General features: G+C 47.8%; 2 protein-coding genes and 3 gene segments (V, D, J or C); all 5 read left to right on the top strand.

Moving 5' to 3' along the window:
- Positions 1-4081, top strand: part of LOC104674962 — a 66613-nt gene extending 62532 nt beyond the window's left edge. The window contains 3 exon segments of the V gene segment in view: positions 1001-1086; positions 1197-1564; positions 3736-4081. Of these exon segments, the coding sequence occupies positions 1041-1086; positions 1197-1564; positions 3736-3798 (477 nt within the window).
- The window catches only part of LOC104671035, a 724295-nt gene that overhangs the window by 119741 nt on the left and 587874 nt on the right, over positions 1-16680 (top strand).
- Positions 1-16680, top strand: part of LOC104672491 (immunoglobulin lambda-1 light chain-like) — a 605026-nt gene that overhangs the window by 16918 nt on the left and 571428 nt on the right. The gene's annotated exons all lie outside the window — the stretch shown is intronic.
- The window catches only part of LOC104674970 (immunoglobulin lambda-1 light chain-like), a 651096-nt gene that overhangs the window by 68350 nt on the left and 566066 nt on the right, over positions 1-16680 (top strand). The gene's annotated exons all lie outside the window — the stretch shown is intronic.
- Positions 1-16680, top strand: part of LOC104674967 — a 611567-nt gene that overhangs the window by 34424 nt on the left and 560463 nt on the right.

Here is a 16680-nt window from a genome sequence, read left to right as displayed (position 1 = left end):
TGTTATTTCCTAAACATCCTAGTTGGAATGGTTGATCCTACAGGCTACTTACCAGCGTACAGACTCTGGTCAAAACAAGTTAGAGTTTTAATTCTTCCCATTTTCAAATACTGAGCATATTTGCTTTTTTGCTCTTAAGCGAAACACTGCAAAGTCATTTGCCAGGATCTCCTGCAGACTGGCATTCAGTGATGGAGAACTCACAGAACCCAGATGACTATGACTACAAGTGTGGAAAAGTAGATAGGGAACAAACATTTACCAGCATAACCCTCTGAGAATGTGTCCCGGCCATCCTAGAGGGAAGAGCTGCTGACTACCCAGCACTGCAGAATCCACAGAGGAAGGAGAGCTCTGGCTACCAGGGAGGAGTGACACGAGAGCAGAGGACCCGGTGACCCCACAGGTGAGGAAATGAGTCCATGGGGCTGGTCAGGGCTCTCGATTTCATTCTGACATAAGAGGACTTTGTGTAGTCACCACCTGAGTCCTATACAGTGAATAACCTGGGGGCCATGGACAGATTCACCCATGAGGAACCCAGTAGAATTTGAAGTCTGCCCTGAGGTCACGAAAAAAAGACTCAGGGAGCTGCCTGACCTGGACCTGATGGAGAGGGCCATGGACAGAACAACAGGGAGGGAGGGGTGTCTCTGAGAGGCTCTAGTCACCTTGTCATACAATGGTGGTGTACAATGTCGCACAATGAACACGAGGCAGGGCCAGCGTACCATTCCTGAGAAGACTGGGCGTGATGAGAGCAGGACCAACCACCTGTCCTGCTTGGTACCCTATGCTTAGGGCTCATAGATGTGAACTCTCCACCCCCTGGGACCACACGGCCCCACCCCTGCCACTCCCTGACATCCTCAGGCAGAGGAGCTTGACCCGGGGCCCAGGGTGGGATCAGAAAGCTGGAGGGTCTGATTTGCATGGATGGACCCTCCTTCTCTCAGAGTATAAAGAGGGGCAGGGAGAGATCTGGGGAAGCTATGCTTCAGCTGTGAGCACAGAAGGCAGGACTCGGGACAATCTTCATCATGACCTGGTCCCCTCTCCTCTTCACCCTTCTCATTCACTGCACAGGTGCCCAGACACAGGGTCGGGGGAGGGGTCCTGGAAGCCCATGAGGCCCTGCTTTCTCCTTCTCTCTCTAGACCAAGAATCACCATGTCTGTGTCTCTCCCCGCTTCCAGGGTCCTGGGCCCAATCTGTGCTGACGCAGCTGCCCTCAGTGTCTCCGGACCCAGGGCAGAAGGTCACCATCTCCTGCTCTGGAAGCAGCTCCAACATCGGGAGAAGTTATGTATCCTGGTACCAGCAGCTCCCAGGAACAGCCCCCAAACTCCTCATCTATGAAAGTAATAAGCGACCCTCAGGGATTTCTGACCGATTCTCTGGCTTCAAGTCTGGCATTTCAGCCTCCCTGGGCATCACTGGGCTCCAGACTGGAGATGAGGCTGATTATTACTGCTCAGCATGGGATAACAGCCTGAGTGCTCACACGGTGCTCCAGGCCAATGGGGAACTGAGACAAGAACCCCCTTCCTCCTCTGCCAGGAGGGTGAGTGCCTGCAGCTGCTGCTGCTCACGCCTGACCTGTAGCTTCTGCTGCTGCAGCTCCCCCATGGGCCTAGGGACAGCCAAGGGCCTGCCTAGGAATGGAGGCTCCCCCACTTTTGTCCTCAGAGTCAGGGACAGGGACCCCAAGAAACAGAATATCCTTTTCCCGCAGCTTGGGACACAGGGTCTCTGTACTGATATCGTGGGCCAAGGTGGCAGGTTCAGCTGTGTCTTCACAGACCTCCCTGTACCTGCCCATGGTGGGGGGAGGGGTGAGGAGGTGTGGGCCTTTGAGCTTCACTAGAGACCTGAGGGTGTAGAGGTGCTCCGCAAGACCTGGACTCCTTTCGTCACCCTCCTCCCATCACTCTGATCACTATAGCTATGGCCAGGTGAAGGCTTAGGGCTACCTGAGGACCTTGTTCAGCGCAGGGCCTCCATCCCAGGCATTGTTTCCAAACTCTGTAACGGCTGTCTCTGAATCTGTAGAAAACATTTATTTCTATGTGCCCAGGACAGGGTTAGAGGGCACCCACCCCACCCCTTGCAAATTGCTCCTCACCTCTCAGTGCCACAATGAGGAGAAGAAACAGTTAGAAATCAGGAATCTACTCCGGGCTCCCCTCTCTTCTCTCTCCCAGCCACCCCCTGGCTTCCTCCTTCCACAGAAAAAAAGAGGAGACAGCCACAGAGGACATGGGGAGGTGCAGACATTATACTAGGCAGCAGCGCAAGCCAGTCCTTCAGATGATGGAGGGAGGTGGTGGACGTGTCTGGAACCAGAAAATAGTGAGGGCACTCTTGCCAAAGTGAGGAGGAGGGGCATAAACTGAGGCTCAGATGGTGGACCAGATCTCCTGAGCCATCTACTCATTTTTTCTTGTGTTCCAGTTTGGGTAAGAATATAATTTTTTAAAAGTCTGAAGAGGTTCCTTTCCTCAGATAAGAATTTGTTGAGGATTCTTGCCCACTCAGGCATTGAAGGGAGGCTGAGCCTCACTCTCAGGCCAATAGAATCGGGGGCTTTCAGGGAATTTGATTGTACTGAAGCTCCCAGACTGTGACATTTAAGACTATGCCCTCGGAGCAGAGCCCAGCACTGACACCAAAATGGATGAAGGTTGATAGATAATCCCAGAATATTCTAGCTGACACTGACTTGTGGAAAACAGAATCAAGTTAAAATATTGAGGTGATAAGGTGGCATCCCACAATGAGGAGAAGAGAGCTTGGGTGGGGGAGGGTAGAGGAGCCATCAGAGGGTTGGACAAGGAGGACACAGAATCTGAGGTAAGTTTGTGAGGAAAACTCCAGATGCTTCAGTGAAGATGGACAAGGAGGTAGGCAGTGTGAAGGCCGTGGGACCAGCTCTGGTCACCAGGAGAGAGTGGGCAGATTCAGCACCGGTATCTGGGGAGGAGGGACTGAAGCCTGGGTGAAGGGAGAGTGCAAGGCGGGCCTTAGGACCTGAGGGGGGCGCAGTGATCACACTGCTGGGGGGTCCTTCAAGTGCAAGGGGGCTGCAGGAAGGCTGGAGCTCATTGTCACGATGGAAACTTAGACAACAGCTCCCCAGCCTTGTTCAAAGGTATCACAGGCCTTTCTCCTCTCCACATGGCAATGGGAGGAAAACTTAACTCTGAGATATATGAGATGTTAGTTCTCCATAACCTCTCCTATCCCCTGGCTGAATTCCTACTTGGAAACAAAATGACTCTCCAGTTTTACGTATGACATCCTCACTACAAAAAAGTTCCCGAATGAGAAAGATCTGCCCTCCCTGACCCACTGGTGAGGAATCTCAGCCTGCAGGACCAACGGACTAAATCATTCATGCCATCTCCCATGACAGCGTCATGGTGACCAGGCAGCTTATCTTATGGGTTTCGGTCACACACTGACTGTCCCCAACATTGTGGCTGGGGACACTTACATGCTAAACTCATGGCTGGGAGATCTGGGGTCCAGATATGACAGGAAAAGGAAAAAGACCAGGAGCTCTGCCTAAGTAGCCCCACTGTGTGAATCACTGCACCCTCCAGCCTCATCTTCAGTTTGTGGTGGGTGTTGTCTTGTGAAAACTGACAGCTGGGCTGGGACACAAGCAGGAGAGTCTCTGACTCACAAATCTCCACCTTGGGCTCTCTGGCCTTTCTGATATTCTATTCACAGATCAATACTGGGCCAAGACACATCCATTCTCATCAAAGAGGCATTGACAGGAGAATCAGGTAACCTCAGGAGAGACAAGAAGCAGATAAACACCCTCCTGTTGGCCTCCTAAGCACAGAGGAGAAAAAAGAAAGGGAAAGAAGTTCAAGAAGCCACACTAGAAGCCACTGATCACCATCACCGTGGCCCCTGTCATCCATCTGCCCCTCTTTCAAGTAAGGACCAGATTCACGGGACAGCATCTGGACCTACCCCTCTCCCCATGCACTCCTTAGGGTGCCTCCTTCTGCTCTCATCTCAAGGCGCTGCTTTGCCAGGCCAGCCGTGTCACTGCTGAGAGTCTCCCCTTGGTCCTGGTCACAGGGTCTGGGATCAGCAGCAACCTGGCTTTGATTCAGCTGTGACCCTGCCCCTTCAGGACACAAAGCCAACTATTAAAGGCATAATTGAACTCTCCTAGATTATTCAAACCTTAGATTCTCCTTCTCACTGTCCTTCTAGAAAGGGCCATCTCTATTTAAAAATTTCATGTTGTTTTCTCAGGTCTAGAGCTATTTGATTTCCAAAATTCTATACTCACTCTTCTGTTCTCATTCCCTGTCATGGCTCATTTTCCACTCAGCAGCTAATGATGCCAGCCATGTATCTACAGCCCATTGTCACAAAAAAGAGAGATGGGAGGGTTCCTTAGACAAATACAGGGTTAGGAAAGAAAAGTGTCATTACCTCTTAGGAATTACTCCAAGATCTCAGAAAATTAATTCCAGAGCTTCAAGAGTTTACTCCTCAGAAACAACAGCGTGAATACATCAGGTAGTGAATGTTCTTGGTCTTCTCAACGAATAACCTCTGAAAGGTCCAGAGTATATGTGTCAAAAAGTTAAGTGCATAACTTTCACAAGAACGTAGTATTAACTTATGTCAACAATTTTAATTCATATATATATTTCTGAAAAAAAGCAGTATAATGGCAAAAGAAATGTAAAAAAGCCTTTTAAAAACACAGTGCTTATAGTCCACCAGGATAGCACCTGTGAAGCAAATTTTCTTGGCTGAAGATACACTGTCTTTTAGAAAAATAGCAAGATAGTTGGAATTTGTCTTCTTGTCTCACAGCAATCTAAAAATTAACATGATTCCATTTATATGAAATATCTAGAAATATACGTGTACATGTGGACATTCCCATTGCATACCTCCCATCCAGGCTCTCTTAAACTGGAGTCTCCTCTTTTTCTGCCCATGTCCTCCCCTTCTCCATGCCTCTCCTGCTTACGTGGCTCCTCCCTGCCTTCCTCTCCAGTGGCCCCAGCAGATCAGGCCCAAGCAGTGAGCAAGCTCCTGGACTTGGGGAACAAAAGTGCATCTTCTTGGATTTCTGAGGACTTGCCCTGCCAGGGTGTCTTTCTCAATCACAATCACTCCTTCCTGGGAATCCAATTCTCCCAGATCCTGTTATTTATCTAATGTTATACATCTGTATCTACTTGGTGGACATCCCTACATCTTCACCTGAACCCCAGGAATCTTCAGGTCATGCCCACATTTCTTTGCTTCTCTTATAGTCCCTTCTTCCTTCTTCCCCTGTGATCACACCTAGTCGAGCTCTCTTCTCAGACCCTGGAGTGCAGCAGGGACTTCTCTGGTCTCTGCCCCAGGGATTAAGGGGGTGGAAGATGGGACTCCAGTGCCCCTCCTATGCCTGTGTTTTCATCAGGGTTAGCTGCACAAGGTAGGGATTAGGCTGCCTAGATCAACATGGCATTTCTAACCCTGCGCTCTATGCTCAGCAAAAGATACGTGTTCAGTAACTATTTGAGAGAGACCTACCTTTTATCACGTGGGCCACATTATGGTGGACCCAGGGTGGGGCTGAACTGGGAGAGGTAGCTGTGAACCTGCTCCTCACTCTGCCCTCACCCTAAGAACTGATGGGGCATCCACCAGGAAGAGCATTCCTGGGCAGGGAGGGGGTCATGGGCAGCCTTGTCCTGTATGTGAGGCACGGCTCAGCGCGGTCACAAGATCCAGATGACTATGACTGCAATTCTGGGGAAGTAGAGAATGAAAATTGACCAGAATAACCCTCTGGGAATGTGCCCTGGGCATCCTAGAGGGAAGAGCTTCCCTCCTACTCATTGCTGCAGGAGCCACAGAGGAAGGAGAGCTCTGGCCACCAGGGAGGAGCCACATGAGAGGACCAGGTGTCCCCACACGTGGGAAAGTAAGTCCATCAAAGTTGGTCACTGCTATGGGTTTGATTCTGTACTATGAGGACATTGTGTAGTCACCACCTGAGTCCTCTATAATAAACAGTGAGAGCGCTGCAGACAGATTCACTCGTGAGGAGCCCAGTAAAGTGGGAGAACTGCCCTGAGGTCACAGGGAGAAGATACAAGCACGTCCTGGCCTGGCCCTGAGCAGGGGCATTGGACAGAACAGCAGGGAGGCAGAGGTGTCTCTGGAGGTTTCTGGTCACCTTGTCTTATAATGGTTTGTCTTGATCTGGACACCAGGGGGCGCTTGGAGACCATTCCTGAGAAGAGTGGGGTGATCAGAGCAGAACCAGCCACCTGCCCTCCCTAATGTCCTCTGCTCAGGGCTCAAAACTGTGTCCTTTACACCCCTTGATACCACAAAGCCCCACCACTGCCATCCTCTGACATCCTCAGGGCATAGGGGCCTGACCCAGGGCCCAGGGTGGAATTAGAAAGCTGGGGGTCTGATTTGCATGGATGGACCCTCCCACTCTCAGAGTATGAAGAGGGGCAGGGAGAGATTTGGGGAAGCTCTACTTCAGCTGTGGGCACAGGAGGCAGCACTCAGGACAGTCTCCAGCATGGCCTGGTCTCCTCTCCTCCTCACCCTTCTCATTCACTGCACAGGTGACTGGATACAGGTCCAGGGGAGGGGCCCTGGGAAGTCCGTGAATGACTGGTTTCTCCTCTTGTCTCTAGAAGCAGAATCATGATTCCTGTGTCTCTCCCACTTCCAGGCTCCTGGGCCCAGTCTGTGCTGACACAGCCGCCCTCAGTGTCTGGGGCGCCCGGGCAGAAGGTCACCATCTCCTGCACTGGGAGCAGCTCCAACATTGGAGGTTATTATGTACAGTGGTACCAGCAGCTCCCAGGAATGGCCCCCAAACTCCTCATCTATCAAGATAATAAGCGACCCTCAGGGGTTTCTGACCGATTCTCTGGCTCCAAGTCTGGTACCTCAGCCTCCCTGGCCATCACTGGGCTCCAGTCTGAGGATGAGGCTGATTATTACTGCGGAACATGGGATAGCAGTCTGAATGGTCCCACAGTGCTCCAGGCCAATAGGGAACTGAGACAAGAACGCCCTTCCTCCTCTTCCAGGAGGGTGAGTGCCTGCAGCTGCTGCTCATGCCTGACCTGTAGCTTCTGCTGCTGCAGCTTCCCCCATAGGCCTAGGGGGAGCCAGGGCCCTGCCTAGGAGTGGAGGCTCCCACACTTTTGTCCTCACAGTTAGGATCAGGGCCTCCAGGAAACAGAATATCCAGCTCCTGCAGCTTGGGGCACAGGGTCTCTGCACTGAAATCCTGAGCGGAGGTGGCAGATCCAGCTGTGTCTTCACAGACCTTCCTGTGCCTACCCATGGTGTGAGGAGGGGGTGAGGAGGTGTGGGCCTTTGAGCTTTACTAGAGGCCTGAGGGAGCAGAGGTGCTCCCCAAGACCTTGACTCCTTCCCTCACCCTCCACCCATCATTCTCCTCACTGTAGCTATGGCCAGGTGAGGGCTCAGGGATACTTGAGGACCTTGCTCAGCCCAGGACATCAGATAAGAATACTTAGAAAACTATTGCCCACTCAGGCTTTGAGGGGAGGCTGAGCCTCACTCTCAGGCCAAAAGAATTGGGGGATTTCAAGGGAATTTGATTGTACTGAAGTTCCCAGACTCTGCCATCTAAGACTTACGCCCTCTTAGCAGAGCCCAGCACTGACACCAAAATGGATCAAGGCTAATAGATAAGCCTAGAATATTCTAGCGGACACCGACTTGTGGAAAAGACAAGTAAAAATATGGATGCAATAAGGTGGCATCGCACAGTGAGGAGGTGAGAGCTTGGGTGGGGGAGGGTAGAGGAGCCATTAGAGGGTTGGACAAGGAGGACACAGGATCTGAGGTAAGTTTTTGAGGACAATTCCAGATGTTTCAGAGAAGATGAACAAGGGGGTAGGAAGTACGAAGGCCATGGGACCAGATGGGGCCACGGGGAGAGAGTGGTCAGATTCAGCACCGGTGTCTGGGGAGGAGGGACTGAAGCCTGGGGAAGGGGAGACCGCAAGGCGGGCCTTAGGACCCGAGTGGGGCGCAGTGATCACACTGCTGAGCGGTCCTTCAAGCACAAGGGGGCTGCAGGAAGGCTGGAGGTCATTGTCACAATGAAAACTTAGACAACAGCTTCCCAGCCTTGTTCAAAATCATCACAGGCCTTTCTCCTCTCCACATGGCAACAGGCAGAGGAAAACTTATCTCTGAGATATGTAAGATGTTAGTTCTCCATAACCTCTCCTGTCCCCTGGCTGAATTCCTATTTGGATACAAAATGACTCTCCAGTTTTATGCACGACATCTTCACTTTTTAGTTCCAGAATGAGAAAGATCTCTCCTCCCTGACCCACTGGTGAGGAATCTCAGCCTTCAAGACAACCGGACTAAATCATTCATGCCATCTCCCATGACAGCATCATGGTGACCAGGGAGACTATCTGACCAGCCACAAACTGCCTGTCCCTAATATTGCAGCTGGGGACACTTAACATGCTGAACCCATGGCTGGGAGATCTGGGGTCCAGACATGACAGGAAAAGGAAAAAGACCAGGAGCTCTGCCTAAGTAGCCCCACTGTGTGAATCACTGCACCCTCCACCCTCATCTTTAGTTCGTGATGGGTGTTGTCTTGTGAAAACTGACAGCTGGGCTGAGACACAGGGAAGAATGTCTCTGTCTCAAAAAACTCCATCTTGGGCTCTCTGACTTTTCTGATATTCTTTTCACAGATCAATTCCGGGCCAAGACACATCCATGCCCATCAAGGAGGCATTGATAGGGGAATCAGGAGAGACAAGAAGAAGATAAACACCCTCAGGTTGGCCTCCTAAGTTCAGAGGAGAAACAAAGGGGAAAGAAGCTCAGGAAGCCACACTAGATGTCACTGATCACCATCACCTCAGCACCGGTCCTCCACTACCCCTCTTTCAAGAGAGGACCAGACTCGGGGACAGCACCTACACCTCCCCCTCTGTCCCCGCACTGCTTAGGGAGCCTCCTTCTGCTCTCATCTCAAAGCGGCTGCTCCACTGAGGTCACCTTTGTCACTGCCGAGAGTCTTCCCTTGGTCCTGGTCCCAGGGTCTGGGGTCAACGGCAACCTGGCGTTGACTCAGCCTGTGACCCTGCCCCTTCAAGACACAAAGCCGATTAAACTATTAAAGTCATAACTGAACTTCCTAGTTTACCCAAACTTTAGATTCTCCTTCTCAGTGTCCTTCTAGAAAGTGCTGTCTATACCAAATAATAACATGTTATTTCCTCAGGTCTACAGCCATTTGATTTCCAAAATTCTATACTTACACTTATGTTCTCATTTCCTGTCATGGCTCATTTTCCACTCAGCAGCTAATGATGCCAACCATGTATCTACGGCCCGTTGTCACAAAAAAGAGAGATGGGTGGGTTCTTAAATAAATGGAAGGTTAGCAAGAAAAGTTTCATTACCTCTTAGGAGTTACTCCAAGATCTAAGAAAATTAATTCCAGAGATTCAAGAGTTTACTAGGAAGCTGAGGCAGGAGAATGGCGTAAACCCAGGAGGCGGAGCTTGCAGTGAGCTGAGATCCGGCCACTGCACTCCAGCCTGGGTGACAGAGCGAGACTCCATCTCAAAAAAAAAAAGAAAGAGTTTACTCCTCAGAAACAACAGCGTGAATACATTAGGTAGTGAATGTTCTTGGTCTTCTCAACGAATAACCTCTGAAAGATCCAGAGTATATGTGTCAAAAAGTTAAGTGCATAACTTTCACAAGAATGTAGTATTAACTTATGTCAACAATTTTAATTGGTATATATATTTCTGAAAAAAAAAAGCAGTATGATGGTAAAAGAAATGTAAAAAAGCCTTTTAAAAACACAGTGCTTATAGTCCACCAGGATAGCACCTGTGAAGCAAATTTTCTTTGCTGAAGATGCACTGTCTTTTAGAATAATAGCAAGATAGTTTGAATTTGTCTTCTTCTCTCACAGCAATCTAAAAATTAACATGATCCCATTTATATGAACTATCTAGAAATATACCTGTACATGTGGACATTCCCATCGCACCCCCTCCCATCCAGGCTCTCCCAACGTGGAGTCTCCTCTTTTTCTGCCCACTGTTCTCCCCTATCTCCATGACTCTCCTACTGACACGTGGCTCCTCCCTGCCTTCCTCTCCAGTAGCCCCAGCAGATCAGGCCCATCCAGTGAACAAGCTCCTGGACTTGGGGAACAAAAGTGCATCTTCTTGGATTTCTGAAGAATTGGCCTGCCAGGGTGTCTTTCTCAATCACAATTGCTCTTTCCTGGGAACACACTTCTCCTAGATCCTGTTGTTTATCTGATGTTATTTACCTGTATCTACTTGGTGGACTTCCCTACATCTTCACCTGAACCCTAGGAATCTTCAGGTCATGCCCATATGCCCTTGGTTCTCCTGTACTCCCTTCTTCCTTCTTCCCCTGTGATCCCACCAAGTCGAGGTCTCTTCTCAGACCCTGGAGTGCAGCAGGGACTTCTCTGGTCTCTGCCCCAGGAATTAAGGGGGTGGAATTGAGGACTCCTGTGCTCCTCCTATGCCTGTGTTTTCATCAGGGCAGCTGCACAAGGTAGGGATTAGGCTGCCTAGATCAACATGGCATTTCTAACCCTGCGCTCTATGCTCAGTAACTATTTGACAGAGACCTACCTCTTATCACATGGGCCTACATTATACTGGACCCAGGGTGGGGCTGACCTGGGAGAGGTAGCTGTGGACCTGCTCCTCACTCTGCCCTCACCCTAAGAGCTGATGGGGCATCCACCAGGAAGAGCATTCCTGGGCAGGGAGGGGGTCATGGGCAGCCTTGTCCTGTGTGTGAGGCATGGCTCAGCCCAGTCACAAGATCCAGATGACTATGACTGCAATTCTGGGGAAGTAGAGAATGAAGATTGACCAGAATAACCTTCTGGGAATGTGCCCTGGGCATCCTAGAGGGAAGAGCTACCCTCCTACTCAGTGCTGCGGGATCCACAGAGGAAGGAGAGCTCTGACCACCAGGGAGGAGCCACATGAGAGGACTAGGTGTCCCCACATGTGGGAAAGTGAGTCCATCAAAGTTGGTCCCTGGTGTGGGTCTGAATCTGACGTATGAGGACATTGTGTCACCACCTGAGTACAATAAACAGTGAGAGCGCCACAGACAGATTCACTTGTGAGGAGCCCAGTAAAGTGGGAGAACTGCCCTGAGGTCACAGGGAGAAGACACAAGCACCACCTGGCCTGGCCCTGAGAGGGGTCAGTGGACAGAACAGCGGGGAGGCAGCAGTGTCTCTGGAGGTTCTGGTCACCTTGTCATACAATGGTTTGTCTTGGTCTGGACACCTAGGGGGCGCTTGGGGACCATTCCTGAGAAGAGTGGGGTGATCAGAGCAGAACCAGCCACCTGCGCTGTCTAGTGTCCTCTGCTCAGGGCTCACAGCTGCGTCTTCCCCACCCCCTGGGAACACACAACCCCACCTCTGCCACCCCCTGACATCCTCAGGCATAGAGGCCTGACCCAGGACCCAGGGTGGGATTAGAAAGCTGGGGGCCTGATTTGCATGGATGGACCCTCCCACTCTCAGAGTATGAAGAGGGGCAGGGAGAGATTTGGGGAAGCTCTACTTCAGCTGTGGGCACAGGAGGCAGCACTCAGGACAGTCTCCAGCATGGCCTGGTCTCCTCTCCTCCTCACCCTTCTCATTCACTGCACAGGTGACTGGATACAGGTCCAGGGGAGGGGCCCTGGGAAGTCCGTGAATGACTGGTTTCTCCTCTTATCTCTAGAAGCAGAATCATGATTCCTGTGTCTCTCCCACTTCCAGGCTCCTGGGCCCAGTCTGTGCTGACACAGCCGCCCTCAGTGTCTGGGGCGCCCGGGCAGAAGGTCACCATCTCCTGCACTGGGAGCAGCTCCAACATTGGAGGTTATTATGTACAGTGGTACCAGCAGCTCCCAGGAACGGCCCCCAAACTCCTCATCTATCAAGATAATAAGCGACCCTCAGGGATTTCTGACCGATTCTCTGGCTCCAAGTCTGGTACCTCAGCCTCCCTGGCCATCACTGGGCTCCAGACTGAGGATGAGGCTGATTATTACTGCCAGTCCTATGACAGCAGCCTGAGTGGTAACACAGTGCTCCAGGCCTGGAGGGAACTGAGACAAGAACCCACTTCCTCCTCTTCCAGGAGGGTGAGGGCACGGTAGCTGCTGTTCAGGCCTGGTATGTGGCTTCTGTGGCTGCTGCTTCCTTCATGGTCCCAGGGGCATCCAGAGCCCTGCCTGGGAGTGGAGGCTCCTCCTCCCCTTCTGTCCTCAGAGTCAGAAACAGGGAATCCAGGAAACAGAATGTCCCTCTCCCTTAACTTGGGACACAGGGTCTCTACACTGAAGTCCTGGGCTCAGGTGGCAGGTCCAGTTGTGTCATCTCAGACCCACCTCTGATGGGGAACCCATGTATTCATTATTCTCCTTCCCCCAATTCCAGGAGTTTCCGGGGCTGTGTCTTCCTCTCCCTGCTCCTCATTGTGAGTCCCTGTATTTCTTTTCTCTTGAGCCTATTGGTTTTCTTAACAAAACTCCTTTTATGAAGGAAAAATGCACATCTAGTTAACCAGCTGAATTTATAGCCTTAAATTAGGCCCATTTTGACATTTTTCTGGATCGTTGAAAATATCACCACCCCTGAGCTATACAACCTGTGACCAACCACAGCAGCTCTTCAGGACACTTTGTCTTCTCCTTCGCTCCCCGAATGCCTGCCTGGGCAGCCAGAAAACTGCCTTTGCCACTACTGTATGGTTTCCATTTTCTGAAACTCACTAGTGTTATCAAACACTATCTTCCCATTTGTTTGAGCTTCTTTCACTCTGCACGCTTCTTTTGAGATTCTCCCTGTTGTTGCTGAATTGCATCCCATTCTGCAGAGGGCTCATTACAACCTTGGAGGGTCCTAGGACTTTTTTCTGATTCTGTTTATTTACTTATTTATTTTAATGTTTGAATTTGTTGTCCATCAAATCAAACTCTACGGGTGATGTTCCTCTAAGATGACAAGAGTCAGTGAGGGCTTGTCTGGATTCCTGCTTCTTCGTCTCTTGCCTCTGATTCTCTCTATAATGGGAGAGTTTCTCATCTTTTTTACGTTTTTATATTTATTATTTTATTTTGGCTTTTAAGGCTTTTAGTGTTTTTTAAATTTTTTATTTCAGTAGGTTTTTGGGGAACAGATGGTGTTTTGCTACATAAATAAGTTTTTTAGTGGTGATTTCTGGGATTTTGGTGCCCTCATCACCCAAGCAGGGAACACTACACCCAATGTGTAGTCTTTTATCCCTCACCCCATCCCACCCTTTCTCCTGAGTCCCCAAAGTCCATTGTGTCATTCTTATGTCTTTGTGTCCTCATAGCTTAGCTCCCATTTACGAGTGAAAACATATGATGTTTGCTTTTTCATTCCTGAGTTAATTCACTTACAATAATAGTCTCCAATTCCATCCAGGTTTCTGTTAATGCCATTATTTCATTCCTTTTTATGGCTGAGTAGTAGTGCACAGTATGTATGTCTGTGTATATATATATATCACATTTGCTTTATCCACTTGTTGATTGATGGGCATTTGGGTTGGTTCTATGTTTTTGCAATTGCAAATGTGCTGCTATAAACATGAGTGTTCAACTATCTTTTTCATGTAATGACTTCTTTTCCCCTTGGTAGATACCTAGTAGTGAGATTGTTGGATCAAATGGTAGATCTGCTTTTAGTTCTTTAATGAATCTCCACACTCTTTTCCATAGTGGTTGTACTAGTTTACATTCCCAGCAATAGTGTAAAAGTGTTCCCTTTTCACCACATCCATGCCAACATCAATTGTTTTAATTTTTTTTATTATGCCCATTCTTGAGGGAGTAAGGTGGTATTGCATTGTGGCTTTGATTTTCATTTCCCTAATCATTAGTGATCTTGAGCATTTTTTCCATATGCTTGTCAGCCATATCTTCTTTTGAGAATTGTCTATTCATGTCCTTTACCCACTTTTTGATGGGATCATTTGTTTTTTTATTGCTGATTAGTTTGAGTTCTTTGCAGATTCTGGATATTAATACTTTATTAGATGTATAGATTGTGAAGATTTTCTTTCACTCTGTGGGTTGTCAGTTAACTCTGCTGATTGTTTATTTTGCTCTGCAGCAGCTATTTCATTTAATTCAGTCCCATCTATTTATATTTGTTTTTAATGCATTTGATGTTGGATTCTTGGTTATAAAGTGTTTGCTTAAGCTAATGTCTAGAGGGTTTTTTTCAATGTTATCTTCTAGAATTTCTAAGGTTTCAGGTCTTAGATTTAAGTCTTTGACCAATCTTGTGTTAGTTTTGTATAAGATGAGAGATGAGGATCCATTTTCATTCTTCTACCTGTGGCTTGCCTATTATCTCAGCACCATCTGTTGAATAGCATCTCCTTTTCCCACTGTATGTTTTTGTTTGCTTTGTCAAAGATCAGTTGGCTCTAACTATTTTGCTCCATTTCTGCATTCTCTATTCTGTTACATTTGTCCATGTGCCTATTTTTACACCAGTACCATGCTGTTTTGGTCATTATGGCTTTATAGTATAGTTTGAAGTCAGGTAATGTGATGCTTTCAGATTTGTTATTTTTGCATAGACTTGTTTCGGCTATGTGGGCTCTTTGTTGGTTCCATATGAATTTTAGTTCTATGAAGCTCTGTGAAGAATGATGGGTGTATTCTGATGGAAATTGCATTAAACTTGTAGTTTGTTTTGGCAGTATGGTCATTTTCACAATACTCATTCTATACATCTGTGAGCATAAAATGTATTTCCATTTGTGTCATCTGTGATTTCTTTCAGCAGTGTTTTTTTTTTTTTTTTTTTTTTTTGGCAGCTATTGTAAAACGGGTTGAGTTCTTGCTTTGATTCTCAGCTTGGTCGCTGTTGTTCTATAGCACTGCTACTGATTTGTGTCCCTTAATTTTGTATCCAAAAACTTGCTGAATTATTTCACTAGTTCTAGAAGCTTTTAGGGTGAGTCTTCAGGGTTTTCTAGGCATACAATCATATTATCAGCAAACAGTGACAGTTTGACTTCCTTCTTATCAATTTGGATACCCCTGATTTCTTTCTCTTGTCTGATTGTTCTGGTTAAGACTTCCAGTACTATGTTGAATAAAAGTGGAGAAAGTGGGCATCTTTTTCTTGTTCCATTTCTCAGGGGAAATGCTTTTAACTTTCCTCCACTGAGTATAATGTTGACTGTGGGTTTGCCATAGATGGCTTTTGTTGCCATAAGCTATGGTCCCTTCTATGCCGATTTTGCTGAGGGTTTGAATCATAAAGGATGCTGGATTTTGTCAGATGCCTTTTCTGCATCTATTGAGATAATCATGTGACTTTGGGTTTTAATTCTGTTTATGTGGTGTATCACATTTATCAACTTGTGGATGTTAAACCATCTCTGCATTTCTGGTATAAAAGCAACTTGATCATGGTGGATTGTCTTTATGACAGCTGTTGGATTTGGGTAGCTAGTGTTTTGTTGAGGATTTTTGCATCTAGGTTCATCAGGAATATTGGTCTGTAGTTTATTTTTCTGTGATGTCCTCCCTGGTTTTGGTATTAGAGTGATACTGGCTTCACAGAATGATTTAGAAAGGATTCCCTTTTTCTCTATCTTGTTAAATAGTGTCAATAGGATTGGTACCAGTTCTTCTTTGAATATCTAATAGAATTCAGCTGTGAATCCATCTGGTCCTGAATTTTTTGTTGTTTGCAATTTTTTAAATTACCATTTCAATCTAGCGGCTTGTTATTGGTCTGTTTAGAGTTTCTACATCTTCCTGGTTTAACCTAATAGTGTTGTATATTTCCAGGAGTTCATCTATCTCCTTTAAGATTCTAGTTTATGTACATAAAGGAGTTCATAGTAGCCTTTAATAATCTTTTGTATTTCTGTGGTATCAATAATAATATCTCCCATTTCGTTTCTAATTGAGCTTATGTGGATCTTCTCTTTTCTTGGTTAATCTCGCTAATGGTCTGCCAATTTTATTTATCTTTTCTTTTTTTTTTTTTTTTTTTTTTTTTTTGAGACGGAGTCTCGCTCTGTCACCCAGGCTGGAGTGCTGTGGCCGGATCTCATCCGGATCTCAGCTCACTGCAAGCTCCGCCTCCCGAGTTCACACCATTCTCCTGCCTCAGCCTCCCGAGTAGCTGGGACTACAGGCGCCGCCACGTCGCCCGGCTAGTTTTTTGTAGTTTTTAGTAGAGACGGGGTTTCACCGTGTTAGCCAGGATGGTCTCTATCTCCTGACCTCGTGATCCGCCCATCTCGGCCTCCCAAAGTGCTGGGATTACAGGCTTGAGCCACCGCGCCCGGCCTATTTATCTTTTCAAAGGACCAGCTTTTTGTTTCATTTATCTTTTGTATTTTTTTTTTATTTTGATTTCATTTAGTTCTGCTCTGACCTTCGTTATTTATTTTCTTTTCCTGGGTTTGGGTTTGGATTGTTGTGGTTTCTCCAGTTCTGTGAGGTGTGACCTTAGATTGTCTATTTGTGCTCATTCAGACTTTCTGATGTAGGTATTTAATGCTATAAACTTTCCTCTTAGCACCACTGTTGCTGTAT

This window comes from Rhinopithecus roxellana, chromosome 13 (assembly GCF_007565055.1).
Source record: "Rhinopithecus roxellana isolate Shanxi Qingling chromosome 13, ASM756505v1, whole genome shotgun sequence".
Classification (NCBI taxonomy): domain Eukaryota; kingdom Metazoa; phylum Chordata; class Mammalia; order Primates; family Cercopithecidae; genus Rhinopithecus; species Rhinopithecus roxellana.
The sequence above is the reverse complement of the archived record's forward strand: the minus strand, read 5'-3'. Positions and strand labels throughout refer to the sequence as shown.